The 23,409-nt window shown below is 31.8% G+C and overlaps 2 protein-coding genes across 4 annotated transcripts; one reads left to right on the top strand and one right to left on the bottom strand.

Moving 5' to 3' along the window:
• The first annotated feature begins 1,876 nt into the window (after positions 1-1,876).
• On the top strand, positions 1,877-23,279 carry LOC143193885 (cilia- and flagella-associated protein 44). 3 transcript variants are annotated; one of them, XM_076400320.1, is made up of 34 exons: positions 1,894-1,995; positions 5,085-5,248; positions 5,308-5,438; positions 6,839-6,979; positions 7,577-7,759; positions 9,673-9,915; positions 14,258-14,380; positions 14,469-14,663; positions 14,830-15,100; positions 15,156-15,267; positions 15,325-15,438; positions 15,542-15,641; positions 15,702-15,888; positions 15,997-16,169; positions 16,226-16,368; positions 16,494-16,655; positions 16,966-17,155; positions 18,487-18,675; positions 18,861-18,994; positions 19,054-19,186; positions 19,246-19,445; positions 19,501-19,738; positions 19,790-19,970; positions 20,029-20,197; positions 20,357-20,495; positions 20,613-20,803; positions 20,859-21,135; positions 21,195-21,375; positions 21,447-21,533; positions 21,590-21,779; positions 22,100-22,349; positions 22,414-22,579; positions 22,635-22,810; positions 23,248-23,279. In XM_076400320.1, exons 1-33 carry the CDS (start codon positions 1,916-1,918, stop codon positions 22,799-22,801), a joined length of 5,604 nt encoding a protein of 1,867 aa, XP_076256435.1. In that variant the 5' UTR covers positions 1,894-1,915; the 3' UTR covers positions 22,802-22,810; positions 23,248-23,279. The 3 variants fall into 3 exon arrangements, 2 of the variants coding, with proteins under 2 accessions (XP_076256435.1, XP_076256434.1); XM_076400319.1 differs by lacking the exon at positions 23,248-23,279 and having other exon boundaries at positions 1,895-1,995; positions 22,635-22,947; XR_013005126.1 differs by lacking the exons at positions 21,195-21,375; positions 21,447-21,533; positions 21,590-21,779; positions 23,248-23,279 and having other exon boundaries at positions 1,877-1,995; positions 22,635-22,947.
• On the bottom strand, positions 17,166-18,308 carry LOC143193887 (proteasome inhibitor PI31 subunit). The gene is made up of 3 exons (XM_076400321.1): positions 17,665-18,308; positions 17,481-17,601; positions 17,166-17,368 (listed from the first exon to the last, which is right to left on the bottom strand). The coding sequence occupies exons 1-3, from the start codon at positions 18,217-18,219 to the stop codon at positions 17,220-17,222; spliced, it is 825 nt and encodes a 274-aa protein (XP_076256436.1). The 5' UTR covers positions 18,220-18,308; the 3' UTR covers positions 17,166-17,219.
• Positions 23,280-23,409: the final 130 nt, after the last annotated feature.

Below are 23,409 nucleotides of genomic sequence, written 5' to 3' on the forward strand. Positions count from 1 at the left end.
CTTTCCATATATAAATACAATTCGTACACTCTGCCAACTTACCTGGTAGCTGTGCCACTACTTTCACTAATAAGTTAACAGGTTAACTTGGTTAGCTCAGTGGTAAAGGCGACAGGACGATCCTCCTACTATCACAATAGTCGCAAGTTTAAATCTTGCTGGGGCATGGTCGTAAATTTATGTTTGTGATTCTTTAACATTTGTGATTATCCTTAGGTAAGAATGCAAAATAAGTTTAAAATAATAGTTTTAATGATAAATTATAACTGCAACAAAATATATCTTCGACATTCGTTTCTATTGTTCCACAGCAAAATGTACGTCATAATTAATATAATCATATAATTTAAGCTGCTTCACATTCCATTAAGCTGATATGAGTATTTATTCGCATCGTTACAACCAATATAAAGTGACTGAACAATAAAAATACAACAAAATATATTTGAAATGTTCGTTTTAATTATTAATTATCAAATATTTTTATTAACTTGAGATTATTTAGATGCTAGGTATATTTATCGAAGTTTTAAAAATATCCTCTGTAGTAAAAATATGATTCAGTATTCATACCATTTTTTCCTCCTCAACATTTACACAATTACATCAGATTAGAATGTTTTGGTATGTCAAAGCCAAACTGAACTAAAACTCAGAGTTAATGCGGCAACATTGCAATATTTCGACGTCACAAATATCCATTACGCACTACTAAAAAAACTTTGAATAGACTATATAAAATATATAAACATGATAACGGGAAAAAGCGCTATGGATAATTGTAATTATATTTTCCAGAAGATATGTTATGTTTTCAATCAGATCACAGCCTTTTGTAAATTCATTTTTAATTATTTTTATTTATATACATTATATATATTCATTATATTCTTATAGTTTAACTTTTTGATATATCATAATATTTGTATTTATATAGAATTGTATTTTAATAAATGGTTTTGAAAAATTACATTTGGGTTTTATTTAAAATTTATTTGGTCGGTAGAATGTGACGTCAGAGGTTGGTCACGAGATGCGTATGAAATTCTCAACCAATAAAATGCTTTCCTAATAAAATATTTGTTTACAGGTCGCTGTAATGGTAATTTAAACTAGCCAATGAAAAGTGACGTTCTCAGCGCCTTCCTGTTGAAACCACGCAAAACAATTCTGAAATTAAATGTATTAAGTTAACACTCTATATAATATTACATGATGACTATCTTTGATGTTATTACAGCTGATATTTGTTGTCATGGTTACTGATTAAACGTAACCAAAACAACTAAAGGTAAACAGTAACACTACAAGTCTTACACTATGACGTACCTGTGATTATACGCTAAAGTATCAAAATAATTGTCAAGTTAATTTAACGTAGAAGTTAAAGTGAACATAATGTCAGAAACAGAAGGAGATGTGGAGAATCTTCCTGACGACGAAATAGGAACGGAAACAAACGCTGGAGAAGAAGAAGAAGAAGAAGAAGTTTACAACCCAGACGATTTTATTTCTGGACCAAGCATCAGTGAAGATGGAACTTTAAACTTGGACGTATTAGAATTTGAGTATCCTTTCGAAAAGAGTTTGTTACAGGCTATTTTTATTTAACATTTTTTTCTTAACAAGTATTCAGTTTCTTATTTGGTTATGATTGCCTGAAGTACTTCAATCTTACAGTATTGGATGAAAACACATTAATTTTTGCATCTGGCAACTTTATTAATATATTTGATGTAAGAACGAAAGTGATAACGTTTCGAAGGAGTGCTTTGGGTGGAGGAATTGGCCATATAAGGGTAAGTTTAACCCGAAATATATATGTGTGAGTACGAAACGTTACTTTTAGAAAAATCCTAATCCGGAATATCCACATTTCGCCGTTGCCGAATGTGGAAATCTACCGATTATCATAATGTATACTTGGCCAACGATGGACATAGTGTGTGTATTAAAAGGTGGCGCTGAACGAATTTATGCAAATATTGATTTCAAGTATGTAGTAGGATACTATAAACATCAACTATAATAGTGAAATAACCTAATCACTAAGCGCGAGGGTTGTCTTTTATATTCCAGGATTATGCTAAACTGGTACTACTACCTATCAATAAATATTTCTCTCATAGTTTATTTTTGACGATGAACATATTAAAAGTGTTTTAACTTACTATAATTTTTGAACTGTTTTTTCAAAATGGACTAACAACAATAAACGACTTTCGAAATGGATTAATCCAATACAACGTGGGGGCAAAAGTCCCACTACTATTTTGATTGACTATAACTTTACTAAAAGAAAAGATAAGTAAGTTTAGTTTTCATAAAAGGTTTATTTGGTCTTTACATTTTTTTCCTTGTGATTGAATAATTATATCTGCTAAAAGGTGACCGCGATTCGCTATGCAACTTTCGGTTCTTTTTAAGGAATTTTTCGTGATATCCTGCAACATCCGAGGCTGAATTTCGTGACGAATATTGTCTTTAAGATGTTGAATTGTTTGGAACTTATTCACATAAACTTTTGATTAAAAAAAAACAACTGCAATACCTTGGTCATTTTCAAAAAATAGGACCAATGGTGTTTCCAACATGAACACCACACCATACATTAGTTTTTAGTGGATGCAATTGACGTGGCCACTGAGAAGAACATGGGCTTCATAACTCATCAATTTAGATGAAAAATCTTCAATTTCACCGGACAGCCTTAGGATTGCATTTTCATACGGGAACATTTTCAAATCAATTTTCAAAATTCGCCTTAAACTGCATGCAGAAATGTGTAACTAGGAACCACGTCTCCGAACTGGTGTTTCTGGAAACTCTGCAACACTATCGGGCACCAGAGCCACATTTTCAGCGTTACGAGACGTCCGTTGTCTTCCAGAACGAGACCTGTCTGCTGTAGTACTGTACTGTCGAAAATTCACATGTATACGATAAATTATGATATTGTAAGGCATGATTACGATATTTTTAACGCAATCCGTTGAGTGACAATAATGGCACGATTATTTTCAATAAATATTGTCAGTATCTCTGCTCGTTCTTGTCGCATATATTTACCCATAATAAAATTTGGACGTCACAATGATTAAAGCAAAACTGGGCTAAACGTCACATAACCAAGATGGCGCGCAATCAAAATGGTATCGGCACTTTTGCCCCTCCTGTTACTACTATTTGTCCAAGATTTGGCATCTTAGTACTACTGCTAGTTCATTTAAAGATTAATTTCGAGAAAGTTGTTCAAATTAGTCACTGTTCCAATAAGTATTGTTGTGTGAACTGATACAAGTGTATTTAGACATTATGTGTTTGTATTACAAGTATAATTGGAAATTAATATGATCAGCATACATACGCATTATAAACAACTTAACCATTGATTCAGAATGTTCTGAATTCAATTACATCACTTTCAAAATGTATTTTTTGGTTTAATGGATGATATTTTAATAAAAAAAACAATAATAAAACAAATCTCATTGATTAAAATTCCTGAAACATAAAAGACAAGCAAGTGCTTCTGTATAAAATAATTACTCCAAACATTAGGATTTTCTCTAATAAAATAGTCGTGTTGTAGGTATTATTATTAAATTTAATGCTATAACTTAATCTAATTAGTCATTGTTGTTAACATATGGTAATGTATTGCTATATGTATTTGCACTTATAAACCAATGACAACATTTCCAGTCGCAGATTAATAAACAGTTGGTTTTTCTGCCACTTTTTAAAATATTTTAATAGAAATGTTACATTTATTCAAATAATTTTTAATGGTTTAGTGCGAATATTGTTTTCGTTAAACTAAATTGTTGCTATAAAAAACATGGCGAAGTTACAATCACCAACAGAAGTGTCAACAATGCTTACACAACAATATATTTCGACAAATTATAGAATCAGGAGGAGGAAGGCAATTTTGTAGAATTTGGGTCTAATAAAATAGCCAAAATACGAGTATATAACTTCCTTATAAGTATTGCTGCTTGTTTTTGCAAAATTACAACTGGAACTGGGAACATTAAAATTTTGTTTCTTATACAAAAGATTTTTTCTGGTTGATTCATTTCAATGCACTTGGAATCTGCAGCAATAATTTTTTCATCTTGTGGATACATTTTAAACACCATATCCTGTCAAAAACATTTGAAACATCTAAGAACATTGCAGTGCAGTATATCCTTTGAAAAAAAAGCAGTTTTCATATTTCCTACAAATGTCAACGTATCTTATACCGATAAAATCTTTTAACTTTCTTCACTTCACTTTCCGTGGATATTTTGGTGGCTGGACCTGCAACTTTTTGTCAGCTTCAATCTAGGATATAACTAATCATGACAATAGACCAACGAGTGATCAACATTGAGATCTTGCCCAAAAGACATCACGTCTTCTAAATGACTAAGATAACTGCCCTTGAGGTCATTCAAATACTCTTCCAACTTCTATAAACAAACAGAAACATCCATTCTCCCAAAGGATTCGACTCCCTGGCGTTTCGATACCGTGTCTATGACTCTAGTCATTACACCACACTATCAACTCGGCATAATATAAAATATCTGCAGTTTTATAAAATACTATTTCAGTTAAATAGTCTTATTCTAAAGTAGATAAAGTTCGACACTCGTTCGAAGTACTTCAAACAAGTACGCTGAATTACACTCTCTCACTACAATTATAGGTTCTAAAGGAATATCGCGTTGTATTACTTTATTTGAAAAATAGTACGGAACAGCGACAATGGTAAGCAACACTTTATTTTGGAACCGTTGTATGATGGATATATTACACTTGCTAGCGGTTCCCTATAGTTGGATTCCATATGACCAAACAGATTTAGTATAGATTTATACCGTAATATCTTGTAATCTAATGATAACTTGGATTTGCGCCCGATTAGCCAATACATTTGGTAGAGTTTCAAAGTTTCGTTCGTCCATTTATGTTCAAACCGATATATTTAGCATCAACTGCTTGCGGGAGTTGACATTTATTGATATAGACTGGTGGACATGTTAAAAGTCGTACGACTGGATAACTAATAATAATATTTAATTAATTTTAAGCCCTGATGGAGATTTGCTAGTCTCGCAAAGCGGCGATCCGGATTACCTAATCACCATTTGGGACTGGAAACACCATACTATCCTTCTGAGGACGAAATCATATGTGAATGACGTATATCGGGTAAAATTCTCACCCTACGTACCAGGACAACTAACCACGTGTGGTAAGATATTATTATAAATCCAGAAATCGTATCGAAATAATGAGTTTTGTGGCATTCAGGTGTGGCTCATATTAAATTCTGGAAAATGGCAACCACCTTTACTGGTTTAAAATTAAAAGGAGAACTCGGTCGATTCGGCAAGACTGAGTATTCAGATATTTTAGGCGTTCTACCGATGCCTGATTCAAAAGTAAGTTTTCCGTATATATAAGTACCACAATTATATCAGGGCCTTCCATAAGTTACTATTTGAGTTCTTTGCTCTATTCCCTTTTCTCTAATTTGTCTATTGCATAACATTTTATTCTTGAAGCTCAAGCCTCGGATTCACTACTTCAAGTTTGTTACACCCAACCAGGTGAAACGGCTTCAAGTTTTCCAAAATAAGCTCCTCAAGAGAATCTTATGCTCCATGGTTTGTCATATAATCAAATTCATAGGGAAACTGACACTCCAGAAATCAAGCGCTTCATAATTCAATCATTCCACAAACAACAACTCAGCTCAAGTTCTTTTGAAAACGCGCTTGTTCGCGAGCTGGTCGACATGTTGGGAGCTTAGCACCGCGTCACCGCTAACCTCCCCGTTTTCCAGACTGAAACGACCTCATCCGTCGCTGCAGTCATAAATTTTACCCCCATACGACAGTATCCAGTCCAAGATAAGGAAAGAGCTATCCAATTTTGGCTTGTCTATCTCTGTCTCAACTATTTTGAATTTAAATTACAAATTATAACCCATTGCAAAAAGTTTCGTACGTCTGTGGGTGCTACAAGAGATGTATGTTCAGTAAGATGATGTATCAAAAAGAAATGTTTTATGGATAAAGCAAATAAAAGAAAATGTAGGGCCTATTTAACCTATTTTTACTATTATAGCTTCTATTATTATTAAATAGCAATCAATAATAATCTATGCTGGACTGATACTGACAACTGCAGCCAAAATTCTTACCTCTAATATAAGCTTTCTTGTTAATTCCTTCAAATGATTTCAAAGGCTATTATGTACTATTATGTGAACAATTTTTTGGTGCTTGTTGCATGTATAGCTATCGTATACCATATATCTTTATGATATTATTGACCTATTATATGTCACTTTTCTGTTCATAATCATTTATTTTTAATTTTCAGAATTCAAATATTTATTTTGAAGTAAAATCAATATTTACATATTTCTAAAAAATAAAGGTCAATATATTTACAGGAACTGTAACAGCTAACTGTAAAAAATTATGTTTGTAACATGTTTAATATAATAAAAAAATTAAGTCTCGGCAAGAACTTACACAAAATCTAAATAATATTATATTTGTATTAATATAATATAAAATGTATTATAGTATTTCCAGCATTGCAATCTCCAGAAATCGATACAACTTGTCATTTAATATTATTAAATTATAGTGCAGTTAACTAATATCATGATGCTGCTACACTAACAACCCCATATAGTATTATTTGTCACTGAAATGTAATATTGTTTATATTATATCCACATTTTGAATCAGAGATACGTTTTTGACCGTTCCTTGTCATACATTTATTATTTTTTGTTTATTTACGAAAATGCTCTCTAACATTACAGGTAGTTTCCGGTTGTTCATGGGGTAACATTCTAGTTTGGGATGACGGCCTTATAACATTCGAAGTATTCAGATCCTTGCGTAGGAAATGTCATGACGAGCCCATTGTACAGTTTTATTACTTTGACAGAGAATTGTGGACGGTAAGGTAGTTTTTATATACTAGAATCACTATTGACCTTTATTGTCACATATAATTTATATGAAACTTAAAAATTTGTTTTTTGGTCGGTTTGTTTTAATTTGATTTAATTTATGATTAGTGGATTTCCTTCAAACTGATTAAACGATAGACTAATTTTATTAATGTAATATTTGGAACCTGCATGTAAACATTTAGTAGAAAAGAACTGGTTCACAACAATTATCGCAAAAGTAAATTAGAGTACGAATTGTTATAATCCTCCCCACCTGCCAAATTTACATGCAAGAAAACATTTTTATGTAAACATTGTATTTCATAAATATGCCGAATTATCACCCTTATTATGATGCATTACAAAATCATTGAAATGTGTTCACAAACATCATCACATTTTTGTTCAATTATTATATTTAGATTAGAATTTTTTTGTATGCCAAAGCCAAACTGAACTAAAACTCAAAGTTGATGCGGCAACATTGCAATATTTCGACGTCACAAATATCCATGACGCATTACTGAAAAATCTTTAAATATACTATATTTGTTACGTAAGTATTTGAACAGAAATGGCTATTTTTTTAATTAAAAAAAATAGGTTTCAATGGATGGACACGTGAAGGTCTGGTGGTTCGAACAGATAGATCAGGCAGATCCTCCAGATGACGACAGAGTGATATTGGTAGACCCCACCTACGATTTCTGGACACCCGGAGTAAAACTGATGTCGATTGAAAAGCGGAATCCTAAAGATCAGACAGATACATTTTGGTACGCACAAGTAAGTATAAATATAATAAAAATATTAAAAATTATACCTATATATATTATAAAGAGATCACTTCTACAAAAAAATTTAAATGTCTATTAATTAAGACACTACACATAGCTAGACAGTTAACAAATAGCTAGATTGATATTTTACATATGGACGTCAGTTATTTGTGGCCTGCTGGCCTAATCCTCATCCAATCACCGTTTATTCATCAACATAAAACTGAAAATGCGACGCTGGTTTACTACATCATCTTTCAAAAGAACATAACCAAAATTTCATTTTGATCTGTCAATTATTTCTTTGTTTAAAAGCCATTTAATTCAACTGTTAGTTGCATTTTTAACTGTAAAAGAAATTAACATTGTGTAACCCAAACAAAAATATGAAGACTCCTTGAATATCCTACAAATCACTTGCTTGTTGACTTCAGAGATTCTACAACTAGTATCATTTCATTTTGAATATAATAGTCACATTCACAAGTATTATCTGACAATAAATATGAATTTAGAGAACCTACATTTTAACAATTTTGTAGATTCTGGAAATAAAATCGCCACACTCGTTTTAGGTTTAATTTTCAATGTCCATGTTTAACAGTTCAACGTATCTGTCAATGTCAAACGCATCAATCTCGAAATAATACTTTAGAAACAAAACAATAGGTGGGCATATATTATATAATTGCTCTAATACATCCCAAAGATTCCTGATAATTAAAGAAGACACTAAAAGTGTATGTTTCCAAAACCGAAAAAGCTATATTAGACGCTTTAAACAGCTTCACAGACGCACACCACTTAATCTCGAACGAACAATTCGGTTTCCGTGCCGAAGACTAAATTCTTCATCAAGTTGCCCGCGTCGCAGCAACCATCCACCAGACACTAAGAAAAGGTCGCAAAGCTGGAGCCATCTTTTTAGGTGTTTCTAAAGCTTTCGATCAAATATGGTACGCTGATCTAGTCTATAAAGTCTATATACCAAACCAGCTAGATCTATCGAATGACCTAATCTCCCTGATTGATTCATACTTGGACGGTAGATCCTTTCAAGTGAGGATCGATGACGCAGTCTCCTCTCGAAAACAGATATCCGCAGGAGTCAAAAGAGAGTCAGAAAAAGCAAATTCCCAATAACCCAGAAAGCGACTCTGTATAAGATACTAGTTCGTCCGTCAGTACAGGTATGTCTCTGAGAGATAACTTGAACTACTCCAAGTGTTCCAACCCAAAAAGTCCGCGCGTTGCTCAATGCCCCATGGTTTATGAGGAACTCCAACACTCGCCTCGAATCAGACATCCTGTTTATGAAGTCATGACCCAAGGTCTCTGTCGCCCACAAAACACTTCTCTATCCTGAATCCGAAGCGACATCAGCAAAAGACCATTTGGTTCTAGCTTGTCATTTTGGAATAAGAAAAAAAAGTGTATTTTTTGTTTAATTGTCATTAACTTCTTAACCGATCTGATATTTATTGACAACTGGAGGTTTCGTGCATTCTTCATGACATAGTTCAGTACCTTACTATCAGTAGTACCCGAGAACGAAGTGGCATCCATGGCTAAAGTAAAAAGCTGAATACTCCAACATCTATAATGAAATACTTATAGCAAATTCTGCAAAAACCTTAATAAAAATGTGACAAAAACCTAAATTAAATTGGTAGGAGCACATAAACTTCTGTAACGAAATTGCATCGAAAACACAATGATCAGCCACAAAAGAGATAAGCATGAGATTACAGAAAGCAATCTGATAAATAAAAGAAGTTTTCATCGAAGCCAGATAGTCAGTGGTGGCGAGAATTGGTGAATATTGTTCGTCCTGCTGCGCCTACAACGCCATATCGGTTTAGAAGTAGACATTTTCTTCTAGCATCACCTATATATTGATAATGACGAATATTATTTTAGGATGGTAATGGAGGAATCTGGCTGATTGATCTAAACACGGAGAAAGAACCACAACCAGCCGTGCAACTATACATGTGCCACGGTGGTAAAGTAGTGGGCATTTCCTCCTGCCCATTTGGTCCATATTTAGCCAGCTTGGGCGAATCCGGCGATTTCTTCATATTCAACTACATCACAAAAATTCGTTTATTTCAACACAGATTTCCTGCTAGAGCCGTTTGTATGATTTGGCTGCCCTTAAATGTGAGTATCCAGAAATTTCCATTTATTTTTCATAATCAATAAGGTGGGGCAAAAGTCCCGCTACTATTTTGATTGCGCGCCATCTTTCGACATTTAGATTAGTTTCGCTTTAACTATTGTGTTGTGTAGACGTTCAAATTTTATTATAGGTAAATATACGCCACAAGAACAAATAAAAATAGTGACAATATTTATTGAAAATAATCGTTCCATTATAGCCACTCAGCGGAAATTGTGTCAAATATATCCTAATCGCCCAGTGCCTCACAAAACCACAATTTATCGTTTACATGCGAATTTTCCACAGTACGGTACGATGGCAGACAGTCCTCGTTCTGGAAGATAACGGACGTCTTCTAACACTGGAAATGTGACTCTGGTGCGCGATAGTGTTACAGAGTATCCGGAAACATCAATTCGGAGAAGCGGTTCCCAGTTACACATTTCTGCATGCAGTTTAGGGCGAATTTTGAAAACTGATTTGAAAATGTTCCCGTAAAAAGTTCGTTTAGTCCAAAAATTGCTACCGAGAGATAAGGCTATCTGGTGAAATTGAAGATTTTTCGTCAAAATTAATAATGAGCGATGAAGCTCATTTTCTTCTCAGTGACCACGTCAATAAACAGAACAGTCGGTTTTGAGGAACACAAAATCTTCAATTAATTCATGCAATATCATTGCATCCACTAACAACAACTGTATGGTGTGATATTCATGCTGGAAACACCATTGGTTAGTTAGTTACTGTTACTGCTGAACTGTACCAAAGCATGAATCGAAACTTTCTTGTACCTGAAATAGAAGAACAAGGACTAAAGGACATGTGGTTACAGCAGTATGGGGCACACACAACTCATTCAACAATTCAATTATTGAATAACGTTTTTCCACGAAGACTAATTTCACGAAGTGGCTATTTAACAGTGCCAACCAGATCTCCGGATTTAGCAGCACCAGACTTTTTCTTATGGGGTTTTTCAAAATCAAAGGTTTATGTGAATAAGCCACAAACGATTCAACATCTTTAAGACAATATTCGTCATGAAATTGAAGAAATTCAGCCTCAGATTTGCAGGGTGTCATGAAAATTGCCTTAAAAAGAGCCGAAAGTTGCATAGCGAATCGCGGTCACCATTTAGCCGATATAATGTTTCAATCATAACGAAAAGAAAATGTAAAGGCCAAATAAACTTTTTGTGAGAACCTAACTTACTTATCTTTTCTTTGAGCAAAGTTATAGGCAATCAAAATTGTAGCGGCATTTTTGTCCCACGTGGTATTAACATAAATGTTTATCAGATCATGATGACTAATAATGAATAAAGTCCAAAGATTAATTACCATTTTTAGATATTGTTGAGAAACTTAACTTCCGGTTCTGAAACGCGTAAATTGTGGCTTATGAGTAGCAGAGGCTACTGTTTTCAATGATTCTTAACCGGATTAATCAGAATTCCTAAAAATCGTTTTAAGATATGTTCTAAATCTAAAAATGATTTAAAAATATATTACATACATTATTATTATTTATATATGTAAATTATAATAATTGAAAGTTTAAAATAACAAAAACTTAATAAATAAATATATAATATTAATATTATAATAATTAATAAATTAATAAATATATATAATAAATTTTATTCTTAAAACTATTTTATTTTCTGAAAGTGACTGTTAATCGGTAAGCACAAAACGATACTAAAGGTTTAAATATATTCCAACGTAAATCAAACCCCTATGTCTAGACATCTCACGCATCACATCAGTCAGTCTTAACACAAATATGCCGCTTTGTCTTCACATAACGGTTCAATTGAAAAGTCCCCGGCCTACCATAGTAAAACACACATCAATTTTTTCATATTTCCCTTCAAGGGTAATTATAGCTACTGTCAAACTTTTCGATGTCATTTTTGTAGTACGATTTGTCCTTCATTCGACTAAAATTTCTTTCCAGCGAGCATTCTTTTGAATAGGAAATAGTCGCTGGGGGCAGATCTGGAGAATACGATGGATGAGGAAGCAATTGAAAGCCCAATTCATGCATTTTTGCCATCGTTTTCGCTGATTTGTGGCACGGTACATTGTCTTGGTGAAGCAGCACTTTCTTTTTCTTCAAATGCGGCCGTTTTCCGGCGATTTCGTCCTTCAAACCGTTCAGTAATAATCGATGTTGATGGTCCTTCCGTTTCCAAGGTAATCAATGAAAATTATTCGATGCGCATCCCAAAATACAGACGCCATAACCTTGCCAGCCGACTGGGTTCATCGTGTGCAGTCCACCCGGATGACTGTCGACTGGACTTCGGAGTGAAATGATGGAGCCATGTTTCATCCATTGTCACATATCGACGCAAAAACTCAGGTTTATTTCGTTTGATCATCTTCAAAAACTGCTCCGAATCATCAACTCATTGTTGTTTTTAGTCAAAAGTGAACTCGCGCGGCACCCACTTTGCACAAAGCTTTCTGATACCCGAATATTGGTGAATTATATGATGTACACGTTCAGTTAATATCTTTGGAGTGTCTGATATTTCATTCAGTTTCAATTTACGGTCATTCAAAATTACTTTATGAATTTTTTTAATGTTTTCGTCGATAACAACCTCTTTTGGGCATCCACTGCGTTCACCGTCTTCGGTACTCATTTCACCGCGTCTAAACCTAGCATATCATCAATCCTTGATGGTTGATTTTCCTAGGGCAGTGTCCGGAAACTCGGCATCAAGCCAAGTTTTTCCTTCAACTGTATTTTTTCTCTCAAAAAGCAATACTTTATCAATACGCGAGATTCCTTTTGATCCATTTTTTCACAATAACAAAAGTTGTTTCACTCGAAATGCTATAATTCACAAACTAATGATCCGACAGCTGTCAAATTTATACACGCATCTTTTGAGTGTTAGGACTAAGTAAAAAACACATTGATTTAATTCTAGTAGTGCCATCTATATGTCAGGCCAGGGACTTTTCAATTGACCTGTTACTTAGTCTTAGTAATCAAAGTTTTTAATAGAGAAACTAATTCACTTGTAAATATTTTATCATTTATTAACGTTAGTTTGTATGAAAACATTGCAATCTATTTCATATACGATCATAAACCGATAAACTAAACTTATTTTACTTATTTTGTCTCATAGTCAATACTGAAATTCATATAGTATTATACTGAGTTATAATTGTTGTAAATTATTCTGATACTTGGAGAGTATAAAATATATTCTAGAATTCACAAATTAACTTAAAATCTCGCTTGAAACTCAAGTTCAAGTTTAATTTAAGTTTTCTATTTATTTTTTAAGTTATTTAACCTTTTATAAACATATTTAATTTTAAAGAGAAAATAAAGCAACATATACGGTAATAAAAATAATTTATTTATCAATAAATAAAAATAGTAACATCCATTTATCTTTAAAATTAGTCAATAATATATCTTGCACCGCACTGAATACCTTCATTCTTTCCTCGTTGAACCTCTTCGTTATTCAAAAACAGCAATGAAACCCCTCTCAATTCATTCATAAAAGCAATAAATACACTACTTAAATTACTTCACATTTGATTCAATCTAGCATCCATTGGAATTCATCCATGCATTCATTAGCTAGTTTGGCTGTAATCATATTTTTATCTAATTTTAATAACTCTCGCCTCCCACCCTATTGATATACTCTTATAAGTTCCTGATCAGTTACACTCAAATTTGGAAGTAGTAACTCTTCTATGCTGTCCGAATTTCTCTAAACAAATAACTTTAACTAACGCCATTGTTGCTATGTCACGTTTCCAATAACATCGTCAACTCTTGTACTGTCAAGACCAGTTACATAAATAACAACTCCCGTATCTAAAAGTATTGAATATATTTGCGTTGTAGTTTTTTTCGAACGTTTGTTCAAAGTATAAAGCGCTGCAGTGAAAATAAAGTTGATATCTTGTGTCAAAGGCAAAAATGATGTTATTAATTCAGTAGCAACCCGAATTATAAGTAGTTCGTAACAAAGGAAAACACAAATGCATTTTTACTACCCACTTCTACACTACTCTTGATTTTCTCACTGATTCGCCCTCAAAATGTAACTATTAACTCCGACGTTGCCAATATTTTTTTCTATGTTTCCGAATTGAAATACAAAAAGCGATACACAAAATGTACGTATAATTTATATGATTTTTTATTATTTTTAACATTTACGTTACATAAAAATGTATTTATAAATACTTGAATATTATTTTTTAAAATAAAACTTTATATATTGAAAAACACTGTCTATATAAAGATCAAATATAATTCAAAATAAATTATGTTTTAACTTAAAAAACTGTGCAGATTAACCCTTCCGGAGAAATTTTATTAACTGGCTTCGAAGATGGACAAGTTAGAGTATGCTGCCTGCAACTTCCTCGATATATTTCCAACTCTGAAACGGATATTACCTTAGTCGTTTCTCAGGTATAAGAAACAAAACAACTCATCAAAACTCAATAATCTAATCTGGCATACGTTAAGAAAAATATATGTTTTACGAGATACCTTCTAGGTAATCAAACCGCATAACAAAAAACTAACCACAATGTCTATTAATAAAACTGGAACCTTGTTGGTTACCGCCGGAGAAGATTCTTCCATATTTGTTTTCAAAATGGATTTAGTGACCCACAATAAATTACTGATTCCGATAGGATTCTTTCCAACTACAGATATAGTTACCTGTATTACTTGGCACTATGAATACGTAAGTAACTAAATATATAACATTATTAAAGGCTCTTTATCCAATAAATTCCATAAAATACATTAAAATATTTAACAATATCTCCCAAATTGACAGAGCAAGATCTAGTTCAGACTTTATGACAATTACTAATAATTCTCTCAAAAAAAACTTGATATCGTTTTAGGATAACACAGTCTTAGTAGGCTGTTTACGTGGAAAAATGATGGAAATTACTCTACCCGAGGAAGAACAAACATACACCGGTGTATCATTTAAACTAGATCTAGAAGCAAAACTAAACTGTTTTACTACGTACAAGTCGCAGATAAAGCGCGACATAAAAATCAAAGAGATTGAGGACAGAAAAGCAAAAAAAGTTGCGAAGAAACGAGAAGAGATGGAAAAACTCAAAAAAGAAAACCCCGGACTAGAGATAGACGAAGAAACATTTCTAGGTCAATTATAATCAACCAATAATCTTGATAATATACCAATAATGTCTTGTTACAGCTGATTCTGAAAGCGAAGAAGAATTAGAACCTCTCTATATACCCGAAGTACCCAATCGAATTATTTGGTTAAAATATACCGAGAATTTAACTATATGGCTTTCAATGGGAGGGTACGACCATTTATCATTATTAAACAAACTTTCTTTAATGTATAATTTCCTTATTAGATATGATGCCGGATATATTTATGAATATCAAATTGATCAAAAAGATTCCATACCAATAAAATTTCGGCTTATTGAAGGTGGCGAGAATATGGAAATAAGTACATATACTTATACGTAAGTAGTGGTATCCTAATAATTAACACAATTTACTTATGCTATTTAATATATGTTCATGAAAAAAAAATTAAAAACAAGATTTATAAGACACTTTTTATAGTTACAACAAACATTATTTAATTTTCGCTATGGAAAATGGATCCATAAGAGTAAATAAAGTAAATGCTGATGATTACACTGACTTAAACGACTATTTCCAGGTAAATTACTATTTACAAGTACATTAAATCATATCATCTATAAATGTTACACAATCTTAGATTTCTATGCACGACAACCAAAACGGTTTCGTTCCTCAACTATGCTTTAGTTATGATGAGAAATATTTCTTCAGCTGCGGACATGATGGTAATGTTTTCTCATATAAATTCAATCCATCTCAGTATATTTTTCCGTATACAAGAGAAAGGATAATTAAAGAAAACCATATATGTTTACCCGTTGATGGTAAGTATAAAATTAAATTTATTTAAAAATAAGTGTCACTGCAATTAAAAAGAATTAACCACTAAATAATTACGTTTCGGGTAATCATATATTTATTTTGCATCATAGATACGGAAACTCTACAAAAATTAAGTCTAGAAGAAACGAAAATAAAGGCGGAGAATGACAGAATCCAAAAACTAGCAAACGAACACAAGCAACATGTTCGAGAAATATTGAAATCTTTAAAGGAGAGATACAAAAAATTGTTACAAAGAAACAGTCATTTGTTACCAAGTCAAGTAATAGTACATATTTTAGTATATTTAAACAATTAAAATGAAGTCATTCTTCTTAGATTATACCCAGAGATGAACTAGAACCAGATCAAAGAATTGCCGACTATGTCGTCCAAAGTTTTAATGATAAAATCAATATAGTGAAAAGGAAACTGGCCTATGATGTAGAAAAATCAAGAATACAGGTTACAAAGCTACAAAAGTAGGTCATGGCATATATATAATGTTAAAAACTTTAGTCAAAAACTTTAATATCACTTTTATTTTTCTACAATAGCGTTGAATGTAGATGCAATTATAATATCCATTCCAATATTTCTATTTCAGTTACTTTACAAGTCCTTGTGATAGGCATACTAATAAAGTGTCTGGAATAAATGCTCCTGACTGCGCAATTCTAACAGTAAGACAAAGAATCATGCCTGAAATATTTTATGAAATGTTCGATATAATTGAACAAAAGATAAAAGAAGAAGAAGGCAAATTTCGGTAATATAATATCAACAATTTTTTTTCCATTGAAACTTTATTATACATACCCTCTTCATGGAGTTAATTAAAACACATCTCATAACACAAAATAATTAACAGACCGTTCATGGCACTGTCCATACTATTGTGTTTACTAGCAATATTATTTAAATCATTTAATGACAATAAAACTAATATTATTATTATTTGCAACCAGAGCAATGGAAAGAAGAAGGTAGGTCGTTATAAAAAAAACCCTTAATAATAATAACAAAATTGAAATGATTTGATATTTTGATTAAATGATGATTTTTAAATATTCTAACAGGCCTCCTGAAAGAATCCAGGTTGCACAAAAAACTATTGCAACAAAAGTGGAGACCACCGAATCACCCCTAGAATTCTTCTTGCTAAGTTTATCACAGTCAGTTATTGAATACAGGCTTGGACCTAAACTAACCAGAGTTCTTGCAAAATACAGAAAAAGACGGAATAAGTGGGAAAAAAGGAGTAAACAGGTACTGGGGATTTTGTTTAGCGACATTACATTTATTTAGTGCTTAAATTATAACATGTAGATATTTACATAAACATATCATCATAACCAGGTGGAGGAAATTCATCATTATCAGGCCTTCTAGGAGCTCTAGGGTTCGGACCACCATCTGGAGGTCTGAATGGGTCAAATCGAGCTCCTGGTGGAAGTGATCCTGGCGGTACGCCTAAATTACCTAAGAATTTAAACATTATGACTTCTCAATTTATTCATATAAAAATGGCAATTATTCTTGTTACATTATCATAGAGACTGTTAAGAGCAGTCATCTTTATTAATGTACATACCTGGTGGAAAAGAAGGCCTTGGTGGATTAAAAATCATTCCTCCACCTCCCGGTAGAACGCCGATACGTCCTGGATTTCTGGGCTCAAAACCAAAGGGATCCAAATCTGAACGACCATATGGCTAAAATGTTCATGGAATAATTATCAGTACTGAGTTATTCAATATGTTATAATATTATTTTACCTGCACCAACGACCTGCCTATATCAGGCATGGCAAAAGGAAACATAGGAATTGGATCTGTAGACCTAATTCCAGATCCCCTATCGACAGCTGGGGTTTGGGTTGCATTATCCTGTGTCCTTGTTGAAATAACAACTCTATCGATTAATTCACTTTGAATCTGGGCTACTATATCTTCACTTTCTGGAATCATATCTGGCAGTGTTCCTTTCCTCGACAACACTTGTCTTGCATTTAGTTGTAATGAACCAACTGTGCGTTCATCTACACGAACTAGATTAAGTATCACACTCTCATCTAAATTAGTGCCCTTCAAGTTATACAATTTGCCTTGAAAAATGTATCTTATAGCATACTCTTCATTCCATCCTTTAGGTAAACTTTCAGTCTTGGTCTCAGATCCATCAATATGTTTACTTTCTCCCAATCCAATACATTTAAATCCCTTTGATATCAGTACTAAATGAGTGAGGCATACCAAAATATCTTGATCGTTTTTAATATCTTTTTCAACACTGTTATACAGCAAGTCCCAACCAAATAAACCTGATGCCATTTTAGGTGTATGAGAAGATAATCACAGAGATTTAATAACACGAAAAACTCAATAAGTGTTTGTCATTCAAACTTTGATTGACTAATATAGGTTATGTTTTTGTTTTTTTCTTCTTGAGCTATAATAGGCTTAGAACATGCTCCTTTTGTACAACCCTATAAATAAAAAAACTATTTTTTAACAGAATATACGTTTAGTCCTATTATTCTTAATATTATTAACCATCTATTTACTTTTTGTAACTAATTATAATGATCTAAAAATTAGTGGGAAGAATTTATGGCTAAGAAACCTATTCATGGAAAAAATCACCCTGATGATGAGAAGTTTCTAGCCGAAGCAAAACAGTCTTTCGGTGATTATAAATTAAAAGAAAGTCTAGATTACAAAGTAGATGTAGAGAATCGCGAAACTACAGTCAAACATTATAAAAAGTTATTGCAAACTAGAGGAAAAGTAAGTACTCAAATCATTGTTTTTATATTATTTTACTCTTCATTATAGATATGACACTTTCTACCATTTATATAATCCCCTATTATTTAAATATTCTTATTCAAAATATACTGTTAATCATAAAAACCTTGGCCATTTGTCCAGCACTTTTTAAATGTATCCTCCAAAAATATGTTTTATTTTAGCAATATAATTTAAGGCATAACTTTATCCAAGAAGTATTTAACATAAGAGATTATAAATATATACTAATTGAGAAACTTAAAAAGAAACAACAAGAATTGCAGGCGATAAGTGAGGAACTGCCAGATGATTTAAGGTTTGTTAATCTTACAAGCATATTATATAAGTAATGAGATAATAAGGTACAATTTGTAGGCAATTAGGACCTAACATACCCGATTTTGATCCAGATGAATATCCAGAGGAAAAATTACAAGTTAAAGTTGTTTTGCCAGAAAATGAAATGGAAGCTGATGATACTGATTTACAAAATAAAATTACTATGATAGTAAGTATATACAAATTATTAAAACATAAATGTATAATATAATCCTAATTGCTCTTTAGCCACCATCTGGAGATGAATTAGAAAAGCAACTACTATGTTCTAAAAAATATCCGATGTTCAAAAATGGGCATTTCATGGGTTGCTCTTATAATGACGACATAATGAATTCTCCAGATATAACTTTTGATCAGCTGTGTGATTTTCCAGAAGACAGTGATACCTCCAGTGAATTATGTTTAAGAGCTAGAAGATTAAATAGGTAAAGTGTAAAAGTATATGATACCCTCAGACTACAAAGGATAAATAAACTTTAGGCAACTATTCTATCAAAAACTAAAAATACTCGATATGGAGGAACAAATAAACAAATTTAATAATTGGATCTACGAGGCAAGAAAGGCGCGCTTACCTATTCTGATCAGAGGAAATTTTATCGATATATATATTGTGTGCTTAAATGAAGAATTGCAAATATTAAAAAATGCAGAAGCTGACGAAGACAATCTTTCTCAAATAGTAAATAATAAGTTGAAGGAACTACATAAAATGGAGGTAACATTATAAATTAATGACGATTTAAAAAATAACATATTAGATCTATAGGATATGATAGATGGTTTAAAGGCGGAAAAAGAAGACAGTCTTAAGAAGTTGGAAACCTATAAAGCAGAAGAGGCAAAAGTTCAGGAAAAATTTAAGATTGCAGCGGAAAATAATAAATTTTACGACTTTTTAAAAAAGGTGTTCAAAAAGAAATTTCGACCTCCTAAAATAAAAGGTGATGGTAGGTACATCATATTATTTTGTCAGATATTGTTAAGACTATAAATGTTTTATTTCAGATGAAAGTTCATCATCATCTTCGTCCAGTTCAGAAGAATCAGATTATGGTGATGACGCTGGTAGTATAGATTCACGCGATTTTGGTTTCATCAAACAAGATATAAATGTGTGCCCTAAAGGTTGTGAACCAGCTCTGTTTAATTTAACTGTTGAATTGCGAACTAAAAGGTAAGAAGGAGCTCCTTGTCACTTTTTTTATCCACCCAACATCATCAAATAAGTTCACAATGTGTATTGTTACGTAGTAAACAGTTAAAGATTGAGATGAATCACGGAATGCGGCACATATAAATAGTAGTAAAACTAATAATAGAGCTAATATTTTAGACATGAAATTGAACAGAATGAAAGAGAAGAAACTAGAATCATGGAATTAGCAAAGAAGAATATCGAAATTCAAAATCGGAAACTTGGAAAGTTACAGTCTGAATACAGGGAATGTGAAAAAAACTTAGTAGAATTTAGAGTAAGTTTGTATATATTTATAATAATATTTACCATTAATTCATTCTCAATATATCACAATTATTTTATTCACTCATATAAACAAATCAAGATCTGGTTACACAAATTATTTTTATAGAGAGAAAAACAAAAGAAACTGAACACAGTTCGATGTACTGTCGTTTTGCATCTAGATCAAATATATGGCTTTAACCCGGAATCAAGTGACATATCGGATTTTTTGGTCTTCTCTAGATCAAAATTGTCAGATTTATATAAACGAGTTGGGCTTTTACAATCTGAAGCTTTAGACGAACAAAGCAAACATGAGTAAGACAGATAGTTCAATTAATCTATTAAATATTCATTTGTTAATTTTCATTAGTACCTATTTAACTCACTTGTTGCGTATGAAAAAAGACATCATATACATGCAAAGAAAAGCGAAAATGTTAAAGAAAGAAATAGTATCGCTGTTGAAAATAAAATTTGGAAAGGTGGTCGATATCAATGAGCTAGAAATGGCGATGATTCAAAGATCTTTTCAAAAGAATTTCGTAAACGAATTGGAAGAAGTGTTACTGAAGAAGATGGTTTACGATCTACGTATCAAAATGACTGATGTTAGAAGCCTGTACATATCTCAACTGGAGCACTGGCAGGTAAAATATTTTCATATCTTTGAAGTGGATATTTCGTATTATTTAAAAAACGAATTTAGAAAAAAATTGTCAACGGACAAATTCAATTAGCCAAGAAAATTAAAGATAATACAAAACGTTTGGAGCTCTTGGCGGTGATTAGTAAAGAGAAAAAGGAACTAGCCAGGTTTATTGATACTCAACAACGACGAAAAGAAAAAATAGAAAATACCGAAGTTGTACATATAAAATTTCTTGAAGGTATTTACTGTTTTTTAAAATGTATCTATCTAACGCCAAAAATTCATACAAATTTATTTTGCCTTCTAAAGATTTAAAAAAATTAGAAGATATAGTATTCGAACAAAACCAAACGTTACAAGAGCTACGAGAAGAAATAGCTTTATTGAAATCCAAAGGTAAACGAATTTTAAATATTAGTGAAGGTATAGTTTATTTTTAAATTATAATTTAGGAATGGCTCAAGAAGTGTTAAAACGCAAAGCAAAAAGTTCCGAATCTAAAGCGACAACTGTTGATCCAGAATTAAAGATAAGCCGCGAGGAGACAATGCAGCAATGGATTGAATATGATGAATACGTTAGCGATCAAGAAGAATACGAAGAAAAAGAGCCTATAAAAACGGACATCACTATTCCTGGCTAGTATGTAAATTTCATAAGGACAGTTTGCTATTTTTTAACAATCCCTTTTTATATTATATATTAAAATCATATCTGAGAGTTAGAAAAAAAATGACGGTAATGATGATGAAAAAATATATTTTCAGTAATTAGAAAAAAAATTAATACTATGTATCAAGCTGATTTAAACATTGAAGATTGTATTTCCATTTTTCCTCATTAAAAATTGCATAAATTGAAAATCAATACTCGAAATTATCATTGTAAAAAATGTATAATATTATTGAAAATATTCCTTAAATTCATATGTCTTAACATAATAAATCCAATATACTTTACAGTTATTCAAAAGAAACAGAAGATATTGTTACTGATTTGGTAGGAAACCTGTTAGAAGACGTTGATACTGAATTAGATAGAAAAAGTACTGAAGCAATGGTACACAACATATTAAGCGGTATATTAAAATGCACCAGCGTTCAAGAAATTATCCAAGAGATCATAGACAACATACCTATTGAACCAACTGAAGATCAGAGGAAAAGCGTCGAAGAAATAGCTGAACAATTATTTGATTCCCAAGAAAGGCCGGTAAAATTTACTATACCTAACGGTCGATATAGAAAATGTTTTATTAGCAAATAATGAGTTTCAGGAGAGTTCTGAAAGCATAATAAATTGTGTGAACGAGATCCTTGCGGAAACTTTGAGTGAGATATTTTGCAAAGATCCCCACTACCTAATAACCACATTGGTAGAGAAACTACTCGACACATTACCGGTTGAAGTTATGTCGAATGAGAATGTAATGAATCAGATTGGTATGTTTTATCCCAACAAGACATTTTTAAAATGTAAGGCGCATTTTTATTTTAGCTCTGAAAGTAAAAGAATCCACTAAAGATTTGGAGTTAGATAAAGACGAATTGAAAAAATCTATAGAAAAAATACAAAGCGCAGAAAGGACCGATATATTGAACATAATCAATGAAATCTTGGAAAGAGTTTATGGAATTGGTATTGATTTTTTGTATATCATTTAAATTGTTTTAATTTTCGTCGATTTTATATTTACTTATAATATACATAGCAGCAGACATTCTTGAAAAAAACTAGTTTAATTTATGTTTTGCGAATAAAATAATACATGTAAATGAAGAGTAAATAAAAATAATTTTATTAATATAAATATGTGTTTTTAACAACAAAATATCATAAACTCAAGTGTATAAATATATTATTAAATTTATTTAAATCTACCACTTTTTTTTCTAACAAGGACAGATAGTGATTAAGGAACACTTCCTCCTGCTCTAAATTCATATTTAAATAATCATCATTGACTATTGAAATATCTTCCTTTCAAAAGCCTTCTCTCTTTCATTTCCTCATTTTTTTCCGTCTTTTTATCTCTTCAATACTCTCAAATCCTACTAAGGAATGACAATAGGTTTATGGAATTGGTATTATTTTTTTGTATATCATTTACATTTTCGTCAATTTTATATTTACTTATAATATTCAATACAGCAGCAGACATTCTTAAAAACGTATTTTAATTTATGTTTTGCAAATAAAATAATACATGTAAATGAAGAGTAAATAAAAATGATTTTATTAATAAAAATGTGTGTTTTTAACAACAAAATAT

This window comes from Rhynchophorus ferrugineus, unplaced genomic scaffold (assembly GCF_030347505.1).
Source record: "Rhynchophorus ferrugineus isolate W39M unplaced genomic scaffold, kcgeb_rfMv2 rfM3, whole genome shotgun sequence".
Taxonomy (NCBI): domain Eukaryota; kingdom Metazoa; phylum Arthropoda; class Insecta; order Coleoptera; family Curculionidae; genus Rhynchophorus; species Rhynchophorus ferrugineus.

What these genes read in the sequence shown, in the direction of transcription:
- LOC143193887 (XM_076400321.1), bottom strand. Translation starts at nt 18,219, where the DNA reads ATGGCATCAGGTTTATTTGGTTGGGACTTGCTGTATAACAGTGTTGAA. An exon ending in TAGGCAGGTCGTTGGTGCAG is followed by an intron (nt 17,602 to 17,664) that starts GTAAAATAATAT and finishes TGAACATTTTAG; the next exon opens with CCATATGGTCGTTCAGATTT. An exon ending in AAGGCCTTCTTTTCCACCAG is followed by an intron (nt 17,369 to 17,480) that starts GTATGTACATTA and finishes TTAAATTCTTAG; the next exon opens with GTAATTTAGGCGTACCGCCA.
- LOC143193885 (XM_076400320.1), top strand. Translation starts at nt 1,916, where the DNA reads ATGTATACTTGGCCAACGATGGACATAGTGTGTGTATTAAAAGGTGGC. An exon ending in ACTTAAACGACTATTTCCAG is followed by an intron (nt 15,642 to 15,701) that starts GTAAATTACTAT and finishes ACACAATCTTAG; the next exon opens with ATTTCTATGCACGACAACCA. An exon ending in GACATCACTATTCCTGGCTA is followed by an intron (nt 21,780 to 22,099) that starts GTATGTAAATTT and finishes TATACTTTACAG; the next exon opens with TTATTCAAAAGAAACAGAAG.